The sequence below is a fragment of the Maylandia zebra genome, linkage group LG17 (genome assembly GCF_041146795.1).
Source record: "Maylandia zebra isolate NMK-2024a linkage group LG17, Mzebra_GT3a, whole genome shotgun sequence".
Taxonomy (NCBI): Eukaryota; Metazoa; Chordata; class Actinopteri; order Cichliformes; family Cichlidae; genus Maylandia; species Maylandia zebra.
This window is the reverse complement of record NC_135183.1, coordinates 39,816,621-39,836,427: the sequence shown is the minus strand read 5'-3', so window position 1 is coordinate 39,836,427 and position 19,807 is coordinate 39,816,621. Positions and strand designations below refer to the sequence as shown.

At 44.6% G+C, this 19,807-nt stretch overlaps 1 protein-coding gene across 1 annotated transcript; it reads right to left on the bottom strand.

Annotated features, from left to right (window-relative positions):
- Positions 1-698: 698 nt before the first annotated feature.
- Positions 699-16,156, bottom strand: mkrn1 (makorin, ring finger protein, 1). Its single transcript, XM_004553740.6, has 8 exons — positions 16,004-16,156; positions 15,249-15,380; positions 5,896-6,077; positions 5,357-5,580; positions 3,950-4,164; positions 3,156-3,266; positions 2,593-2,737; positions 699-2,268 (listed from the first exon to the last, which is right to left on the bottom strand). The coding sequence occupies exons 1-8, from the start codon at positions 16,075-16,077 to the stop codon at positions 2,056-2,058; spliced, it is 1,296 nt and encodes a 431-aa protein (XP_004553797.1). The 5' UTR covers positions 16,078-16,156; the 3' UTR covers positions 699-2,055.
- Positions 16,157-19,807: the final 3,651 nt, after the last annotated feature.

Sequence of the window (19,807 nt, the reverse complement as noted above, 5' to 3'; positions counted from 1 at the left end):
CCGGCAGTTCTGTGGATGTTGTTCTGGGGACTTTTCTGACCTCTTGGATGAGTCGATGCTGCGCGCTGTAATTTTGGTCAGCCAGCCAAAAAGTAAAAATAAAAAAAAGCTTTCCTAAATAAAGGTTTGTATGACTTTGGGTGGCAAGGAGGTTACGAAACGATCGATACGCAACCGTAAACCGCCTGTTATTTGGGACAAATTCATTACAACAGCACATGAAAAGAAGTCTGTGGACACCCCCAGTTTGAATCTCCACACAAAAAGGGCCATACGAGTTTGACCAGCAGCTGGTTTACACATTTAGCACCATCAGCTTCCGGCGCCCCCCGTGTGCGGCAGCCTGTTACAGCAGCTCTGCTCATTCTGAGTTTCTTTCTTTCTTATCTTTTCTTCTCGTAATTTTTTATAACTAATAAAGGTTATCTTATCGGAAATATTCATTAGAATTTCAAGAACATTTTTAAATGTCTCGCAACTGAAGGAATTCTGCACCGAAGGCTGTTCAAGAACTCCAGCAAGCAGAGACGTCAGGCACAGGCTGGAGGACAATTATCCAAAACACATTAAAGTAAAGCTAAATGAGAGTTGTTGTTTTATATCGCACAAAAGTGACAAAGGCTGAAATTTGTTCTTAAAAACAGCTACTAATCAGAATCAGAGTAAAGCTGATCCATGAACGAAGTCGACACAGCAGGAAGATTTTTAAACTTTAATGTCAAGTTAAGATGGATGGCTGTGGAACATTGAAAACACTCATTTCAGTATAAACATATGCATTCCAGTGGCATTCAACAAGTCAGCACCAGCTGTCAGGAGTGTGGGTCAGCGTCTCAGCTTCAAGGCTTACTGAAGTCCGTTTGAGCTCAAGCAGTGACTTTGGAGCTGGTTCTGGGAGGGCTTGCTCTGCGCTACCTCGAGGCCCCGGGGTTGGGGTTAGAGGCTGGTAGTTTTCAAAAGTGTCCATGCTTACATCATTTATCTGACCGATACTGCAGCTGGCACGTACGGGGCAAATACTCTCCTCATGTCCAAATACAGGTGATCACCCACAGACCGCTCCGTCGGGTGCACGGGGTTAGCAGACGCTTCGGTTATTGAGCAGCTCACGAACTCTGTCCACTAGTGGCTTCGACACACTTGCGTTTTGTTCAGTAGTACTGCTGTAACAGTGAGAATCACACTGATGTGTCAGAGAGATCTGAGCTCAACGTCTCAGGTGAGAAACAGGCGACACGGAGCCTCAGGAGGGTTTCCTGAAGAACCTTTGTTCAGCTGCCATCAGTCACAATGTGGACCTAATTTGTTCCAAACAACAAACTCCTTTGTTTGCTCTGAGTTTTTGGAGCTGTTCAATAAGTGAAGCCTGACGGTAACAAAGACGCCCGTCCTGCATCAGGACACTTTAGTCCATCGTTTGGATTTTCTACAGTTTATGTTGAGGTATAAAATGCTTTAATGGCGTGAACTGTAGGAAATATGTGGCGGTGGAAGATGTCGTCATTACAGCTAATTTATTAACCATCTGCACAATATATTTGCTGTCATCAGCGTTCATAAAGAAAAAGATTGGGATCTTCAAAAACCATCTATAAAATCTTACAACACGGCCTCACGATTACAGTAAATGGTGCCGAGTAAGCTCGAGTGTAAAGTCTCAGGATTATGTACAAACACCTGGCTAGATAAGAAGTCAAACCCTCGCCCACAAATAAACTTGACAATTTTTATTATTTGAAGAAAGTTATAAGCTTTGTTAAATTTTATACCGAGTTCTTTTATCGTTTCCTTTTAACATGAACCACACGAGAAAGACTCACAAGAATAAATGTCTAGAAAATGTTTAGCACGAGTGCACCGACTTGTTGGTTTTTCCTTTTTTTTGTTTTTTAAATATTTTAGAAGTTCATTATTAATGGCCTGCTTAAAGGCACTGCCACAATACAGGGGTGGAGGGAAAGCTACTGTCCATCACTCGCACAAGACAGTCCATTCTAGTGTCTAGTATATACGGGGAGGTGAGGGGTGGATGTAGGGCGCCGGCGGTCGGGGCTGCTATAGGTAAATCTCATAGAAATCGTCCAGCTCCTCATGAAACAAGTCCCACTCGTCCTCTGAATCAGTCACCTCGTCGTCGGTTCCCGCGGCGAGCAGCATGAGGAGCATGTCGCTCAGCTCGAACGTTACCATCTCCTCGTCCTCGTTGTCGAAGGAGTCGGTGCTTTCCCGCTCGTCGAGGATGTCCCACAGCGGCGTTCGCCTCGAGTTCTGAAAGGAACCGCAAGAAAACTAAAACGAAACACATTTGTGCTTTTAACCATGTGGACACAGTGTAGCCACGGTTTCCTATTTTTATTTCACGGCTGCTTCTAATGTTTCCTGCACCATCGTCACCTTCCTTCCTTCCTTCCTACCTTCCTTCCTTCCTTCCTTCATTCACAGTGGTTGTAGCGTTCCCTCTACAACACACCTACTGCTCGTGCCCCACCTCCCCCACCCCCCCACCCCACTCCCTTGCAGTGGGTGTCCAGAGCAGAAGATAAACACACTCTCCTGTCCGGCTATGATATGAAAGAGTTCAGAAAAAGTTACCCGGTTCCTGCTGTTGGATCCAGTCTGTCTTCGCTGAGGCTGAGCTTCCTCCAGCCGCCCGTCAGGAAAGGCGTGCTTGTAGAAGCAGTTTGAGCCAAAGGGGCACGTTCCACGACCCTCGTCAAAGTATCGGCATGGTTTACTTCTGGAGAAGGCAAAGAGGAAACCAGAGAATAAAGATGCCGTCTCGACAGCTCACACTAGAACAGCTAATCCTCGTGTGTTTCAGTTTCCGATCACGACTCCCCACACTGTGCGCTCACCATCCCACTGCTGTGTCTCTGATCACAGCTTCCTATTCAAAAATCTGCTTCTTCTTCCTGCAGGTTTTATAACTTGCTGTCGTCGGCCAGCTGCAGAGTTATAAAACCTGCCTTAAAGCTTCAGCTTCAGTCCTGCTCCTACTGCATTCTCGTTTAGTTTAGTCAAACTAAAGATGAACAACAACTCTGTGTCACCGTTTCCCACACTACACAATATGTTGTGTATACATGAGATGGTGCGACGCCTCGTTGCAGCAGCGATGCTCTTTAGTGAGTGTGGGCGTGTCATGCAAACCCTACCCCATGCCGTCTTTGTATTTCTGGATGAGTTTCTGCTTGTCGTCCTTATCTTCCACCCAGTACTCACTTGGGATGACAAAATTGGATGTGATTCGACACTCTGGACAAGACCTGCCCCAAAAAAGAAAAAGAAAGATTATTTTTGTTTTGACCCAGTCTCATTGTCTGACAATATAAAATGGCTTTAAGTGACTATTGTTGTGATTAATATTTATATAAATAAAATGGACCTGAATAAAGCACAGCAAGCATGCACTCACACTAGAACAGCTGGGGATCAAACCATCATCCTGTTGGTTCAGACAACCTGCTCCACCCTGAGAGCAGGGTTAGCAGCCACAGACCTCGGCTAGTGTCGCATTGAACGAGCTGATGTTTTCTTGACAGATCTGCGATGAACCTGATGTTTTCTATAAGCATCGTTTTGCCTATAGATATTTTTGCATTCCACTTTCTGCAGCTACATATTTAAAGAGCCTTTAAAGAGTGGACACTCGGGTGTGTGAGCTGGCTGTAGCTCAGGAGGTGGAGCAGCTCATCTCGGTTTGATCCCTGGCTGCTGTCAAAAATCCTCACGCTCCCATCCTTGCTAGTATGAATGAGTGAACGAGGCAAGTTGTATAAATGCTTTGAGCGCTCAGGTAGAGGAGAAAAGCGCCTAAAGAACCCTTTACAAAGGCTGGAACTGTCCACCCTGACCAGCCGTGAAACAACAAGCTCTGATGTCCTGCAGACTCTTACTCCACACCCACAATGTCACTTCCACTTTGTCCACAACAGACTGAAGCACTTACTTGATGATTTTGCTCTCAAACTGCTTGGCACTCCTCCACTTGCGAATGCACTTCAGACAGTAGCAGTGGTTGCAGTTGGAGAGGATGCCAAAGCGGCGCTCGCTAAGGTTGACCTTCTCAAACACCACCTCCATGCACACGCCGCACATCATGTCCTTGCTGCGCTGGATGGCAAATGATATCTCCATGTCTTTCTCATGGGCTTCAATGCACGCCTACAACAGGGAATGACCTTCAGTAAGCTGAGGAATCAACACAGAGGCCTTCACTGCATGCAGAACATTTCTGGCTTTAATCAGCTTCTTGTAAGTTGGGCGGTGTTTTGTCAGACTGCATTCAGGCAGGAGTAACACAGAGGACGGGTTGAAGAATCTTAAAAAGAAATCCACGGCTGCATTTACACACACTCATGGGCACGAATGTGGAGGGGACCAACTGGAAACACAAGCTCACATACATATACGCCCACCTACAGTTAGTGAAATGTCCCCTTTGAAGCCCACCACAACCAGAGCTTATCTATGTTTTTACATGCCGCCATTTTTGGGAGCATTTCAAGCTACCGTACATCAATACAACCGTTATGTCCCAGATTTTAATAATATGTTTGCATTAAGCCCATAGTAACGACATAAATTGCAAAAAAAAAAAAAGTGCAATAAACTACAAAAAAATGGAAAATCTTTTTTTTGCACATATTTCTAGTTAGAGAAACGTCGGAGGGACGTCCCTCAAGACTGTTACGCAAAAAAGTCGCACAAAATAGTTTCCAAGCGCAGGAAATTTATTGCGAGTGTCTTCATAGTTTCATTTTTGGGATACACTAATTTTTATCAACTGCAGGAAAACAAACAAACAAAAAAACCCAAAAAACAAAACCAGCATTAAAAAAAAAAAACGTTTCCCACGAAAAATGACACTTCCAGTTTCTGCAGGTAAGGGCAGACGTGTGATAGTTCGCGCTGACATTTATTCTAACGTAGGAAGTGCTACGAACAGCTGATCAGATCAGATGTTTCTGGATTATAATGTTTTTGTTGTTGTCAGCGCTTTTTACATGATTTTTGCAAAGCAGTTTGTGGAAGGAAACTGCGACCCGGGACAAGCTGAATCCATCTTACACAAGTACAACTGCTCCAGTTTCACATGCAAAAACAATAATAATAATAATAATAATAATAATAATAATAACAATAACAATAATAATAGCAGCCTATGTGGTTGCAATTCCACCAGGATTTTAAAATCGTTGCGTAAAATGGGGCGTGCACGCTCCGATGGCCTTAAAGGTTTAAGTAAGGTGCGTCTCAATGATGGTTTCCATCATCGAGTTTGTGCAATAAAACGATTGCAGAAAGACGGTGATTGAATTTGTGCACCACCAGCAGGCCGTGCTGTAACGGTTACCTTGGTATGCTCTGAGCGCTGAGTGTTGTCAGAGGGGTGGAGCACCTGGAGGCCACACATGTCACACACATCGCCATGGAGATAAGCACAGTTGATTCCATAGCGGCACTCTCCGACAGCAGCATACGGACAGAGCTGCTTCCTCAAATCTTCGTTGTCCAGCGCAGGATCACGGTCAAGCTCCTCAATGAGAGGGACTGTGCTCTCCACAGTCGCTGGCTCAGCTGCACACAGACACACACACACACACACACACACACACACACACAACTGAAGTTCCTCTGCGTTTTCAGATGGAGCACAGCATCCTTAAAGTGGAGCATTTTGAGCTTCACATTCTTTGCATGTTCATAGTTGTTCCTGGAGCTCAACCCTCGCGGGCTGGCAGGCTGGGCGCCGCACACATTATTTGGGTTTAAATGTCAGGAAAACAAAACACCGATGTGACAGCATGTGTGCATAATTAAGTTGTTTCCCCCATAACGGCAAAAGCATCAGCATTAGTAGGCATCGTGATGTTATCAATCCTGACTGCTCACCACGTCCACAGTAGGGCTGTCCTGGAACAAACTCTGCAGCATTGACCCAGTCAGGCACCACTGGTCCAGGCGTCGGCCCACTGGGCTCAGGATCTGCTGGACTGGGCAGCGAGACGGAGGCGAGCGGCAGCGTCTGGGAGGCTGGCAGTTCCTCGTTCTTTACTGGTTTAGAGTGTTCAAACCTGAAGAACGACAACGTCACACCAGGACTGTTACAGTGTAGCAGTAAACAAACAACACATCGCTTCTTGTTACATTAATCAGAAGGTTGGTTCAGTCCTGGCTCCTCGTAGTAGGACAAGACTAAACTCCAACTTGTTTCTGATGCATCTAAGGGTAGAGCACCCACTCTGAGTCTGGGACAAGTCGCTGCCCCAAGTGGAGGAGCTTAATAACAATACACCAGGTTTAGTCATTCACATAATTACATTCAGGTGTTCCATCACTGGAGTCACAGGTGTATAAAATCAAGCAGCCAGGCCAGCAAACTGCTTCCACAGACAGCTGTGAAAGAACGGGTCGCTTTCAGGAGCTCCGTGAATTCTAGCATGGTACCGTGATGGGAGGTCACCTGTGCAAGAGTCTAATCGGCAAGTTTCCTCATTACTACAGTGGTATTATTACCACGTGGACGCGATTGGGAATGACAGCAACTCAGCCACAAAGTGGTCAGTAGGGCTACAACTAAAATGATTTTGGTTGCCGACTAATCTGCCGATTTGTCTTTGATTAGTCAATGATTATTTTATTCTCTCTCATCTCCGCTTCCTGTGGACAAACCTGCTGTTCTAGGATCCAGTACCTCACCTGCTCCGCCCACCTGTGAGGATCAGCCTCTCGTCCCGAAGCAAATTAGATAATCATCCAGGAAACATCAATTTGAAAATAACCGAATGTATTTTAAATATTACTTAATGTGATAGTCAGAATAAAAAAAATATCAAGTTATACAAATTAAAGTGCTAGTAATATGAATAAAAAAGGTGCCAACAGGAACTAAAACGGCTTCTGTCCGAAAGTTTTTTCAGTCCAAAACAACAAGTTTCCAAAGTTCAGGAATCTCGATTGCAGTGGAGAAGCTCTGGAGGGAGGCTCGCTCTTATCTTTGATGTTCCCAGCTGCTGCTGATAAAGATTCTCTGTCATGACTTCAGCCATTTGAGAGCTGCATGAGCCTCTTTACAGGACAAACTCATCTAGAGCAGGGCGACCAAAAATATTTATCTCGATATACATTTGAAAATTTGCGATAACGATATAACTGATGATATAAGTGACACGAGACAAAATACTTTACAACTCCTGAACTTTATTAGTGCAAAAAAACAAAAACAAACAATCAATGTATTTTCACTTAAACAAGCAGCTGTTTAAGTGCATTAAAGTTATGTAAAAAATTAACAGTGCAAATGCAAATTCCTTGCTGACAGAAATTGGCCGACATATCCTCAGCAAATCAAATCAGTTTTATTGTCACATCACATGTGCAGGTACACTGGTACAGCACATGTGAGTGAAATTCTTGTGTGCGAGCTTCACAAGCAACAGAGTTGTTTTACGTTATTGTATTTTGCACAAGCAAAATATAAGAATGGCTACATCTGAGACTAACAAATATATGTACAATATATAATAGTATATGCATTACTGGATGTGTATACTAAATGTGTTTTTCTACGTGTGTGTGTGTGTGTGCACATATTTTACAAATTAAATAGAGTAAACAATAAATAAAATATATAAAATATACAGAGTTGAATATGTGCAAAACAGTGGCATTACTGTACAGTGTGTAGTGCATAATGTTAAAGTTCCAGTAGTGAAGCTGAGGTGTCTATGACGTGTTCAGCAGTCTGATGGCCTGATGGAAGAAGCTGTCTCTCAGTCTGCTGGTACGGGACCGGATGCTGCAGAACCTCCTTCCTGATGGAAGCAGTCTGAACAGTTTATGGCTGGGGTGACTGGAGTCCTTGATGATCCTCCCCACTTTCCTCAGGCAGCGCTTCCTGTAGATGTCTTGGAGGGAGGGAAGCTCACCTCCAATTATCCGTTCAGAGCACCGCACTACTCGCTGGAGAGCTTTGCAGTTGTAGGCGGTGCTGTTGCCGTACCAGGTGGTGATGCATCCAGTGAGGATGCTCTCAATGGCACAGTGATAGAAGGTCCTGAGGATGCGGGGGCTCATGCCGAATCTTTTCAGTCTCCTGAGAAAGAAGAGGCGCTGCTGCGCCTTCTTCACTGTTTTGTTTGTGTGTACTGACCACGTAAGATCCTCAGCCAGATGTACACCAAGGAACCGGAAGCTGCTCACTCTCTCCACAGCAGCGCCGTTGATGGTGATGGGGGTGTGTACTTCTCTGCACCTCCGGAAGTCCACTATCAACTCCTTTGTCTTTGCGACGTTGAGGGTGAGATGGTTGTCTTGACACCAGTGGGTCAGGGCGCTGACCTCCTCCCTGTAAGCCGTCTCATCACCGTTGGTGATAAGACCCACCACTGTAGTGTCGTCCGCAAACTTCACAATGATGTTGGAGCTGTTAGTGGCTGTGCAGTCGTAGGTGTAGAGTGAGTACAGGAGAGGGCTCAGTACACACCCCTGTGGAGCACCAGTGTTCAGTGTGATGGGGGATGAGGTGATGCTGCCCAGTCTGACCACCTGGCGTCTGTCAGACAGGAAGCTAAGGATCCAGCTGCAGAGGGAGCTGCTCAGTCCTAGATCCTGCAGTTTCCTGTCCAGCTTCGAGGGAACGATGGTATTGAATGCTGAGCTGTAATCTACAAACAGCATCCTCACATACGTGTCTCTCTTCTCCAGGTGTGACAGTGTCAGGGCTATGGCATCATCAGTGGACCTGTTGTGGCGGTATGCAAACTGTAGAGGGTCCAGTGAGTCGGGTAGTGCAGAGCAGATGAAGTCCCTGACCAGCTTCTCGAAGCATTTGCTTACGATGGGGGTCAGGGCTACAGGTCGACAGTCGTTCAATGAGGAGATGGTGGAGGATTTGGGTACAGGGACGATGGTGGCCATTTTGAAGCAGGCTGGGACTACAGACAGAGAGAGGGAAAGGTTGAAGATGTGCGTGAACACTCCAGCCAGCTGAGCCGCGCATGACCTGAGGACGCGGCCGGGAATCCCGTCCGGACCAGTAGCTTTGCGCGCGTTCACCTTCCTGAAGCACCTCCGCACATCCTCCTCAGACACAGTGTGCGCACTGACGTCATCCGCGGTGCGCACACTGTCCGGTCTCATGGTATTCGCTGCGTCGAATCTAGCGTAGAATACGTTTAGATCCTCACACAGAGAGGCCGTGGTCTGCGGTGTGCTGGTTTTCCCTCTAAAGTCTGTGATCGTGTTTAGTCCCTGCCACATACTCCGAGGGTTGTCAAACTGTTGCTCCACCCTGTCCCTGTACTCACGTTTGGCTGCTTTGATCGTCTTCCGGAGTTGGTAATGTGCGTGTTTGTAGTCCGATGTGTTCGCGGAGGCAAAGGCGGTGCTCCGTGCCGCCAGTGCCGCGCGAACATCTCCGTTAATCCAGGGTTTTTGATTTGGGAAGGATTTAACTGTTCTGGCTGGGACGACATCTTCCACGCATTTCCTGATAAAGCCACAGACTGAGTCTGTGTACTCATCAATGTCCCTAGCAGCCACGTGAAACATTTCCCAGTCCCGCAGCGCAGACTCCGGCTGGTCCGACCAACGGTGCACCGCCCTCCGGGTTGGAGCTTCCTGTTTCAGCTTCTGCCTGTAGGCAGGCAGGATCAGGATGGAGCGGTGATCTGATTGGCCGAATGGGGCACGAGGGAGGGCTTTGTATGCATCCCGGAAAGAGGTGTAACAGTGGTCGAGTAGCCGATCTCCACGGGTGTTAAAATGGATGTGTTGGTGGAGTTTGGGTGAGACTTTCTTCAGGTTTCCCTTATTAAAGTCTCCGGCTGTGATAAACGCTGCCTCTGGGTGTGCGGTTTCCTCGCTGCTGATCGCGCTGTACAGTTCCCTGAGTGCTCGGTCAGTGTCGGCTTGTGGGGGAATGTAAACAGCCGTAATAATCACTGCTGTAAATTCCCTCGGTAGCCAGAATGGCCGGCACTTAATCATCAGGTACTCCAGGTCCGGTGAGCAGAAGGATTTGACCGGGTGCACGTTCGCATAATCACACCAGCTGTTGTTGATCATGAAACACACACCACCGCCTCTGCTTTTCCCAGTAAGATCCTGTGACCTGTCCGCGCGGTGCACAGAGAACCCCGGTAGTTGTATTGCGGAGTCCGGTACCTTGTCCGATAGCCAGGTTTCTGTGAGGCAGATCACGCAGCAGTCCCGCATCTCTCGCTGGAATGAGATCCGTGCCCGAAGCTCGCACAGCTTGTTCTCCAGAGACTGCATATTAGCCAGTAATAAACTGGGTAACGGTGGTCTGTAAGTGCGCCGTCTCAGTCGAACCAGAACGCAAGATCTTCTCCCTCTGCGTCGGCGTTTGCGGCCTCCAGGGCCAGAGAACAAAGGCGTCTCAGGTGAGATGAATGGGGGGTCTGCAAACGGAGGGTCCGTGTTGCAAAACTTGAACTCCAGAAAGTGATTGGAAAGTCCGTCTTTTATGTCCAGTAAGGTTTGTCGGTCGTACACAAGGAGACAAGTGCTGCTCGTGAAAAAATAAAGGAAAAGTAAAATTAAACACAAAAAAACAGCTGTTGCTTGGGGGAGCTCGCGACGAGGCTGCCATGCATTATATGCATGTATGCCGTGTACATAAAATCGTTCCGAGGTCAGTAAACACAACCAGAGTTCATACATCATAAGGCACACGGGATTATAAGGGGCTCTGTCGACTTTCAGAAAAATCAAAGGATTGATTTTAAGTGCGCCGTATTTTCCAAACAACACGGTAATAACGACGGCCCGCTAGCATGCGCTACCAAAAATAGTGCTTTGTTGTGTATCTGACGGACGAAAGCTAAACCAGTTCCACACCAGTGAAGCTGCAGCATTTTTACAAACCAGTTCAGGTTCATCTGTTTCATTCAACGATCCACTTTCGCTCTTCTCATTCTGCGTCGCAGCCATGTGCGTATGAAAACAAAGGCACTGCACATGCGCGTTTTACCCATATTCTATCGTTATATTTCATTTTCTTGTCGTTGCCCAACGTTACACCGGTATTACCGTGAACGGGATGATATGGCCCAGCCCTAAACTCATCCATACGCCTGTGCTTCATACTAACAGAACAGAATAAGAAAAGACTGTTACTGATCACATCATGGTTTCTCAGACGGTGTAGTGTTCAATTAAACTGTCTAATAAGTAAACAGCTGATTTAATTAATGAAATACATAAATACTTCATTAATTTAAACCTTTTTTGAAATTATTGATAAGGTTCCACCCACAGATTAACCTCCTAGCGTTAGCCCTGGTGGTAGGCCACATTTAAAAGGGGAATAAATAAATAAATAAATAAATAAGCAGCGTCGGGGCACGCTGGGGCAAATAGGGTGCAGAGGTCACAAACCTCCTGCTGAGTCAGTCACTGCAGACCTCCAAACTTCTTATGGTCTTCAGATTAACCCAAGAACCGTGCGCAGAGAGTTTCATGATAGGGCGAGCAACAGCATCAAGTGCAATGCAGTGGTGTAAAACACGTGCTTCCACGTGTGGAGATGTGTTCTCCGCAGTGAGGAATGGTAAGGGGTTGTTTTTCAAGGTCCCTTAGTGACAGGAACTCTGGACAATGTCATGCTCCTAACTTTGCAGGAACAGTTTGGAGATGAGCCCTTTATGTTCCAACATGACTGTGCACGAAGAACGCTCCATAAAGACATGGATGAACGAGTTTGGTGCAGAAGAACTTGACTGGCCTGCACAGAAACCTGACCTCAACCCGATAAAACACTTTTGCAATGAATTATAAAGCGCAGACTGCGATCCAGGCCTTCTCGTCAAACATCGGTGTCTGACCTCGCTTCTGGAGAACAGTCAAAAATTGTTGCTGTTATGGTTGCAAAGGGAGGGCTGACATTAAAGCCTATAGATTAAGAACAGGATGTCAGTGAAGGAGACAAGTGAATCCTTTTGGCAGTATAGTTTATCTCATTCTCCCATCCTGGTCACACGTGGTGGGAGAATAGACTTGACAAACTGGGACTGTCTGCAGAAAACCCACAAAATTGGGTTTTATCTGCCGGACATGTTTGGCCCCTTATCTGAAGAATCACTGAAACTTGTTCACGCTGCTGCCCGCCTGCTACTCCATCAGCCATCAACAGGAGTAACAATGTTAGGATGCCGTCAACCTAGACACCCAAAATCATATTTTCTTCACAATAGAATATAGAAGAAATATCACATTTTTAAATTGAGCAATGAACAGTAATAATTGTTTAAATTTGATGGCAGCAACACAGAATCAGACTCTTAGTGTCGTTGCAGCAGTAAAAGACTGAAGAACCAAACTCAGGGGGAATTCTCTCAGTGCAAAAAACGAGCGTCAAATTAAGTTAACAAAAAGAAAAAAGTTAAACGGGCTGATTCTTGTACAGCACTTTACTCTCCAGGAGCTTCATACAACATCCCACACAAGCATTTTCTTCTATGCTTTAAGTGCTTTCTAGCTAACATTCACACTCTGATGGAGGCAACTTGGGGTTAATATCTAACAAAGGCTATTTGGCATATAGACTGGGGGAGCCAGGGATTGAACCACCAACCTTCCATCAGTAGATGACCTGCTCTACCTCCTTAGATGCAGTGGCAGCAGCTGGCTGGCAAACACACACAATTCTATTTTGCACTAGTCCCCATTAATGCAAACACCAACGGAGTAAACACTGTACATAAAAGGTTAAATTGGATATGATTGTCTTTAACTTAGCAGCATCCAGGATGGTGATGGCTGAGGGATAAGAGCTCTCATGAAGGATTTTATTCATGTTCTTGAGATAATCTGAGCTTTGTGGTTCTTTAACCTCCTGGCGTCCACATATGTGGACATCACATTTTGTGTTGTCTAGACCAAAACACTAAATTTTGCTCTGCAAGGGCCTGATATGCACTTACATACTGCCACTGTTCTATCGAAGTTTTAAACGAATATGAGGCTCTCATTTTTCTTAGATACAAAAAAATCAGGTTTAAAAAAAAAAAAAAAAAAAAAAAATCTGTTAATTCTTTGTTTTTACATTCATCGGGTCCCAATATGTCCAAATATCAAAGAGAAATTTAAAATGTATGCCATGGAAGAGCTCAGGTCTTAGGAGGTTAAGTAAAGGGAGCCAGCAGCCAGCTATGCACTGGGCGACATATGTAAGCCCGTGGAGCCCTTTCTCCTGTGCAGCTGGAGCTCCGTGCACAGAGACAGTAGGTATACTCTACTGTGCGCCCAAAGATAATGCCTCCCTGTAACATCATCTAGCCTTTGCAAGAGCAGCAGAGAGAGACTTCTACAGCGAGATCTAAAACTCTTCATTACATTATTGCTTCATTATAACTGGGACAGAGATCACATGGTAAACATGACTGAACGAAAGCAGCCAAATTTCAGGTAAGGCTGTTTGTAAGCCTCACACACACTTTCCATTCCATAATTTGTTGGCGTTAAAACGTCCCTGTGGCTCTCCTTTTACCTGTGTTCAGAATTGCATAAACTCAGTCCTACCTGTGCCATCTCTGAACAACTGCATGCATCAGGTACAAATCGTGCACCGTGACTCAATGTGAGCTCAACATGGCATCATCGTGCTTTTCTGGTGCTTTCTTTAGTCATTTACTGAGTAAATCTTAATTACCAGCATATTTGCTGCTTTTGTTACTTTATGCATCTTTTTCTCCCCTTGATGGTTTTTTCTCCTTTCTGTTAGACTAGCTCAGAGCACAACCAGACTATTCCTAGACTGTGGAGTGTTGAATAAGTGGGGAGGGGAGGGCGCTGTGCTGAGGCAATGCATAAAGAAATGAGAGGAGGGAGCTGCAGCACAGTGAACCTGGGGAACCCAGCAACAGAGAGAAACAGAGACACAGAGATGGAGCATTATGCAATTGCCATGCAGGCTGCAGTGCACCCTGTCTGGCCCTGGGGGCCGCAGAAGAGAAAGCAGCAGAGAGACAGACACAGTGAAAGAACAAAACAGAGTGCATCACAATAGATAGAGCCCAGGGAATTCAACCTTAATAAACCCCCACAGCGAGAGTCTTTCTCTGGACTCTCAATGCAGGGTGCGAAGGCCTGTGGAGCCTCCAAAATAACTCAATCACAGGTATGGATGAATGTGACTTAACAACAACAACACACACAACAGTAACTCAGTACTACATAGCAACCTGAGGATTTCATAAAGGCAAAAATGCTATTAAAGAAAGATGCGAGTATGTGTGAAACCGCTGTGCCCCTGCTGCTGCTGGGGTCCTCACACTGACTCACCAGCTCAGAGGATCTAACTGGAGCAGACACTGGCTCTACGAGGCGGCTGGGAGCCTAATCCACTTTTCAAAAACACCTCTGCATGTTTGAGCCTCGTTAGTATGTATACATGTTGTTGTTTATTAATATAATACAAACATGCTGTGTACTAAAACAAAGCAGGGCTGAAACAATCTTCATCTTGTTAACAAAGGTTTTGATCTGTACAACTGTATTTTCATTAAAACTGAGAAGAACAGAAGGAAAGTGCCTGGAAACATATTGTTGTACATTTTGTTTATATTTAGCTGCTCACCTCTTTCATTCTTTCTGCAGCAGTAACAATAAATAATAACTTATTCAATCTAAAGCAATCAGAACGCTGGGAATTGGAAAATTCACCATCTTCAATGGTCAATATAAATAATCGAATGCTTGTACGTACTTATGTATAAATAAAAAAATATTCACTAACATTTAAATTAAAACAGAACCGCCACAAGTCCTTCTACAAGATAAACTCCAAACAAGTCATACTCTGTCAGATTTTAATTAGATTTGTCCATGCATGTTCTGAAACTGTCATCCTACTAATCTGGGCCTCTGAAGGCAGAGTCCCACCGTGTAAAATACACAGCACGACCCAGGCAGTCATTTTAAATACAAGAGTTCATGCAGTAAAACAGCAGGTCCTCGTGTGTGATTCTGACCCACATAAAGCTGCCACACACACAGACCAACAACATGTTGACATTAAGGCGCAGTCTCGGGTGTCACATCTACTTGAGGGGGACACTTCTGAGAAGCCCTGCTAGCAAACCCGCTATGCTGCCACTTTTAGAAAGCAGCTCAGCTCTCAGCTGAAAACACGTTGCAGGGCCGCTGCGTCGCAGCACGAACATGCAAGCTCGGTTTCGCTCAGGTGCACATTCCTGCTCTGGTGTCAGTTCAGTCTTTACCTGCAACGGTCCCCAAACGCGCAGTTTCCCTTCTGAAAGAATTTGCAAATCATGCTGGCAGGTTTGCTGCTGGTCAGGTCATGGGAATAACGACAGTTCTCCCCTTCTTTGCACAGACCGTGCATGAAATATCTGGAAATACAAAAGGAAATCAAAGTTTACTTAACACATGAAACAGCGTGTTTCCTTTTAGAGCCCAATGTCAGCGTTAAAAAGCAGCCAGCCCGTCACTTGGATGTAGGCGAATCAAATGCGTGTCGATGTCATCTTGTACTTTCATACTCATAACGCCATCGCGGTCATGTTTAAGGGACCGCGGCGCTAGCTTGGTCCGGATGTGAACCTAGCAGATGATGTGACACCGAAAGGCAACAACTAGTTAACGCCGCTGGTTTAAACGCAGATTAGTTTGTTGGTTTTAATGTGAAACTAGTGAGAACTGCTAGCTGAGACTAGCTTCAGAGCTTTCGTCGAGGGGCTGCTGTGTGACACTAGCTTTACAGTTCAGCGTTGCCGATCCGATTGTCGAAAGCGTAGCTAGCAGGACGGCGGCTAAACTAGCACAGCAGGCTGCTGTGTGACCACAACACAGCGAACATGACAACATTACAGCTAGCTCCGCGAACAGCTGAGCGGACCCTTGAAAGACATTCCCGTCAATCACTCATAAGCTGCCCTGGCAGCGTTATTCTGGCGTCAAACGGCACGGTGTGCGATCGCCGTCTGAATGTGCTAGTTCTATTGTCTTGTCCTACCTGCAGGTTACGTGTTTTGTCCAACCGCCTGTTACTGCTGAAGCCGCCGTTGACGCTGCTGCTGCCTCCGCCATTGCTGTTTATGTTGAGAAGCTACAGCCGGATGTTCCGGACAGTTTCGCTCGAGCTCGGCATCTTTCGACTGTGGACAATTTAAGCCGAAGTTCACCGAAAAACCGTCTCCGTGCAGACTGCCGTCCACTACGCGGCACCGTTGGCAGGTTAGATGTTCGACCTTATAAATAATCAGGATCAGTCGAAGCAGGCGTCATTTCTATTAATCAAGAAGATGAACCAGGCTCGCAAAGTTCCATCAAATATTTGTATCTGTCTCATAGCATTTAATTTAACTGCAAAAGTATTAGAAGTTTTTTATTGAAAATTATGCAGAAAATTATGCAGTTTAATGTCTCATTGCCCTCTGAAATGAAAGCATGGTACAAACACGCAAAAAAAAAAAGAAATCATGAAATCAACTTATGGACCAAAATATCTTCTAAGCTTTTGACTCATCAAAGTAGCCCCCTTTGGCAGATACCAGAATCGACACTCCACATCAGTTGGTGGCGCTAATGCACCATTTTGCTGTTTGCCAACCGCCAATAAACAATATAAAGAAGAAGAAACCTTATTAATCCCAGAGGGAAATTTAGTTGTCATAGCAGGAAATATACAACGAACATCAAGCGCTCACATAAAATGAGAGTAGAAACAGATTTATTGATAGATAAATAGATAAATATAGAGATATAGGTATGAATGTAAATATAAAAGGACAAATAAATGTTGTGGTGTACAAAGTGACAGGATGCACTGAGGTGTGATTCATTCTGTTCCACATGTGTGGACTGGTGGGAGGGTCATGGTCCATTGTTCACAGCAGATCTCACAGCTGAACACACCCGTGGCTCTTTCTACAACAGAAATCACCTTTGTCACAGCTTTCATGATCAAAATGCTCAGATTTCTTCATGTTGTCATGGTCTTTTTTAAACTTGGACATAGATGTAAATCATTTAGATGTTAACACAGCACAGCACGCCGCCACGACCGCCCAGCACACCGTGACAGTAGTAAAGGATAATAAACATCACTCTCCTCATATTCTGATTCTGTCTTCATTGTGTTTTAATAAAGAGAAATTTATTTTGCTGATTTGTGTTAATTTTGCCAGACAACTGAAAGTGTGTGGACTCATCACATAGCAGGACTCTAGAGTGCGACCAACTTGGTCACAAATGCCACCAAATTTTTCAATGGTGCGACCAAATGTTCGAGTGTAGTAAAAAAAAAAAAGAACTACGAAACTCTGAAAGTCTCCGTGTGGTCAACAGCAGACACACATTATGCCCCTATTGTGGTCTAAACCAATCAAAGATGGTCTCTGATTGGCCGTGGTCCAGTTGAAAGTGCAGGCAGATAGAGAGGTGAGGAGCTTGAATGAAGCCATATCGATTCATTAAATCCTGACTTTTAAATATAAATGTATTTGGCCAGAAACGGCAGAATCTCAGGTTAAAGCTCACAAAACTAACATTTGGGTGCCTCTAACTTTTGTGCTGGTGCACCAGTGCAACCGTAGCAAAAAGTTAGTCTAGAGCCCTGCAATGAACAGAGTAAGTGGTAAAGCATCACCCAGTTACAAGAATCAGATTCATTCATTCTTTTAAGGACATTCTTACCCTGTGAAACTTTATTCTTCATTTCCCTTTTCTCTACTTTCATTTTCTTGGAATTAGAGAAGAAGTGTTTTAAAAGTGTACAGTTACCATTAATGTGCTGTTCGTAAGTTTCTAGGTAATTTTTTGTAAGGTTGCAAGGCTAAGAAAAGTATCATTTTTAGCTGTGTTATTATGCAGTGTTTCTGACAATTCCACTTCTGTCACTGTAGAGAAGAATATATATATTTATATATACAATATATTTGTTTCAGCCATCCAATGAACAGAGACAGTTTAACACCAAACCTCTGCAGGTCGCTGCAAAAACACAACAGCTTGCATCAGGTTTCAGCTTTAAACTGCGCAGCAGCTTCATTTGCCCACACAGTTCTTTCTGTAGACCAACCGGATGTATTCACTGTCACTGTAAAGACTGTCAGTGGGAAGCTGGGCCTGAACAATTAAGCTCTCAGCCACAAACTACAAACAGCAGAGTTTCTATGTGACCGTGAGGTGAGACCGCCATAAGAGGAAAACTAAACCCAACCACGGTGCGTCAGTGTAAACAACATTACTGAAGAAGAGATTTTCCTCTTCTCCAACTAGACAAATCTGGACTAAAAAAATCATAACAATCATAAAAATGTCTGTGGGGGGAAACTCCCACTAGGCTTGAATCTGGGACTCTCCACCATTTGAGCCTAGAACGGAAGAAGCTTCTCGGATGAGAGGGGAAACGTCTTCACGCAACTTAAAGACGCTTTTCTTTGCAAGCTCCTTTGACTACGATGACCTGGATGACTGAGAACCTTCACAGACAACAATCATAAAAATAGAAATCTTTGAAATGTCCATACCACTAATACAATCATCAACTTTTTTGGTGGTTTGAGAACATTTGATAATGCAGAAAACACAAAATACAGCTGAGGTTGATGGGAACAGCACGAGTCTGCATGCATTTGGCTACAAACCACTTCATAGGACAAATTAAGGATTTGGCTCAGTTTATTTTTATAGAGTCAATTCAAAACAGTCATTGCCTCGAGACATTTGATATGTGGAGGTGATACGCAGGACTAAAATACTGCTCACGTAAATGCAAAATGTGTCGTTGTGTCTAATAATTATGGACAAAATTACTCCTTAATTGTCAGGATCCGAACAGTACAGAGTACACAGGCGTTTAATACAAAAATATGAAAGATTATTAACGAAGCCAAAAACTTAAACTGGTAGACCAATAAAAGAGGTCGACTCAATAAACTAAACTCAAGATAACAACTAAGAAAACCTCAAACAAACATGACTGATCTGCGACACATGAGGGAACTTAAATACTGGCTTAGCTAAACCAAATGACACACAAGGAGGAAAAAAATGGCTGCGATATAACCAAACACCCCTGAGGCAGCGAAGCGCGTGGTTCAGTCCAAAGAGGCTGTCAGCAGCACTTCAGGCCAAAACCACACGTTTGCCAACCAGGAAGGAGAAGCCGAAGCCCGAGGTAACTCAAACAAAGAAAGCTGAACCAATACAACACAAAAGTGCTAATGTGTGTGTGCACCATGTAAACACTGTAAGGTGCAAAAACACATTTAATAATTAAACTGTATTAAGTTGCGACTGCAAAGTAAACTAAAGTGAAACAACTAATGGTGAGCTGTGGATTTTAACATGTGTGGCTCGCCACCACATTTATCCTAATTTAAGGAAGTGACATTGGAAACTCCCACACCGTGCTATGATTACCCAAGGACACACTGAGTGTTTGGGGGAGGGGGGGTCATCATATTTCCCAGAATTACAGGTTGAATTTTAAAACACTATAAATTACTTATAACAGATATTTTTATTATTTTTTATAACAGATAAGAAGCTGAGCTCACATGGTGTGCAATATGATGACAAAGGTGAAGCAACACGTGTCTGAAAACTTTATGTAACTTTATTGCATTGTTGCTCTGCTATTCTCAGCTGTTTCTATGAACGGTTTTCACAGTCAGTCAAATCTGCACCATATTCCAGTGAAAATGTACTCAGAGGGATTTTTAAGCAACAGAGTTTGATGACATGTTGCTTAGATCCCAGGTATCAGTGCACTGTAAACACACCTCAGCCCGTACAATGCAGATCTAAAGAT

Bases quoted from the DNA above. Each gene is read 5' to 3' on its own strand.
- mkrn1 (XM_004553740.6), bottom strand. From the start codon at position 16,077: ATGGCGGAGGCAGCAGCAGCGTCAACGGCGGCTTCAGCAGTAACAGGC. The intron at 6,078-15,248 runs GTAAAGACTGAA...GTCGTTCTTCAG, and splicing joins GCGTTTGGGGACCGTTGCAG to GTTTGAACACTCTAAACCAG. The intron at 4,165-5,356 runs GTAACCGTTACA...TCCCTGTTGTAG, and splicing joins AGCGCTCAGAGCATACCAAG to GCGTGCATTGAAGCCCATGA.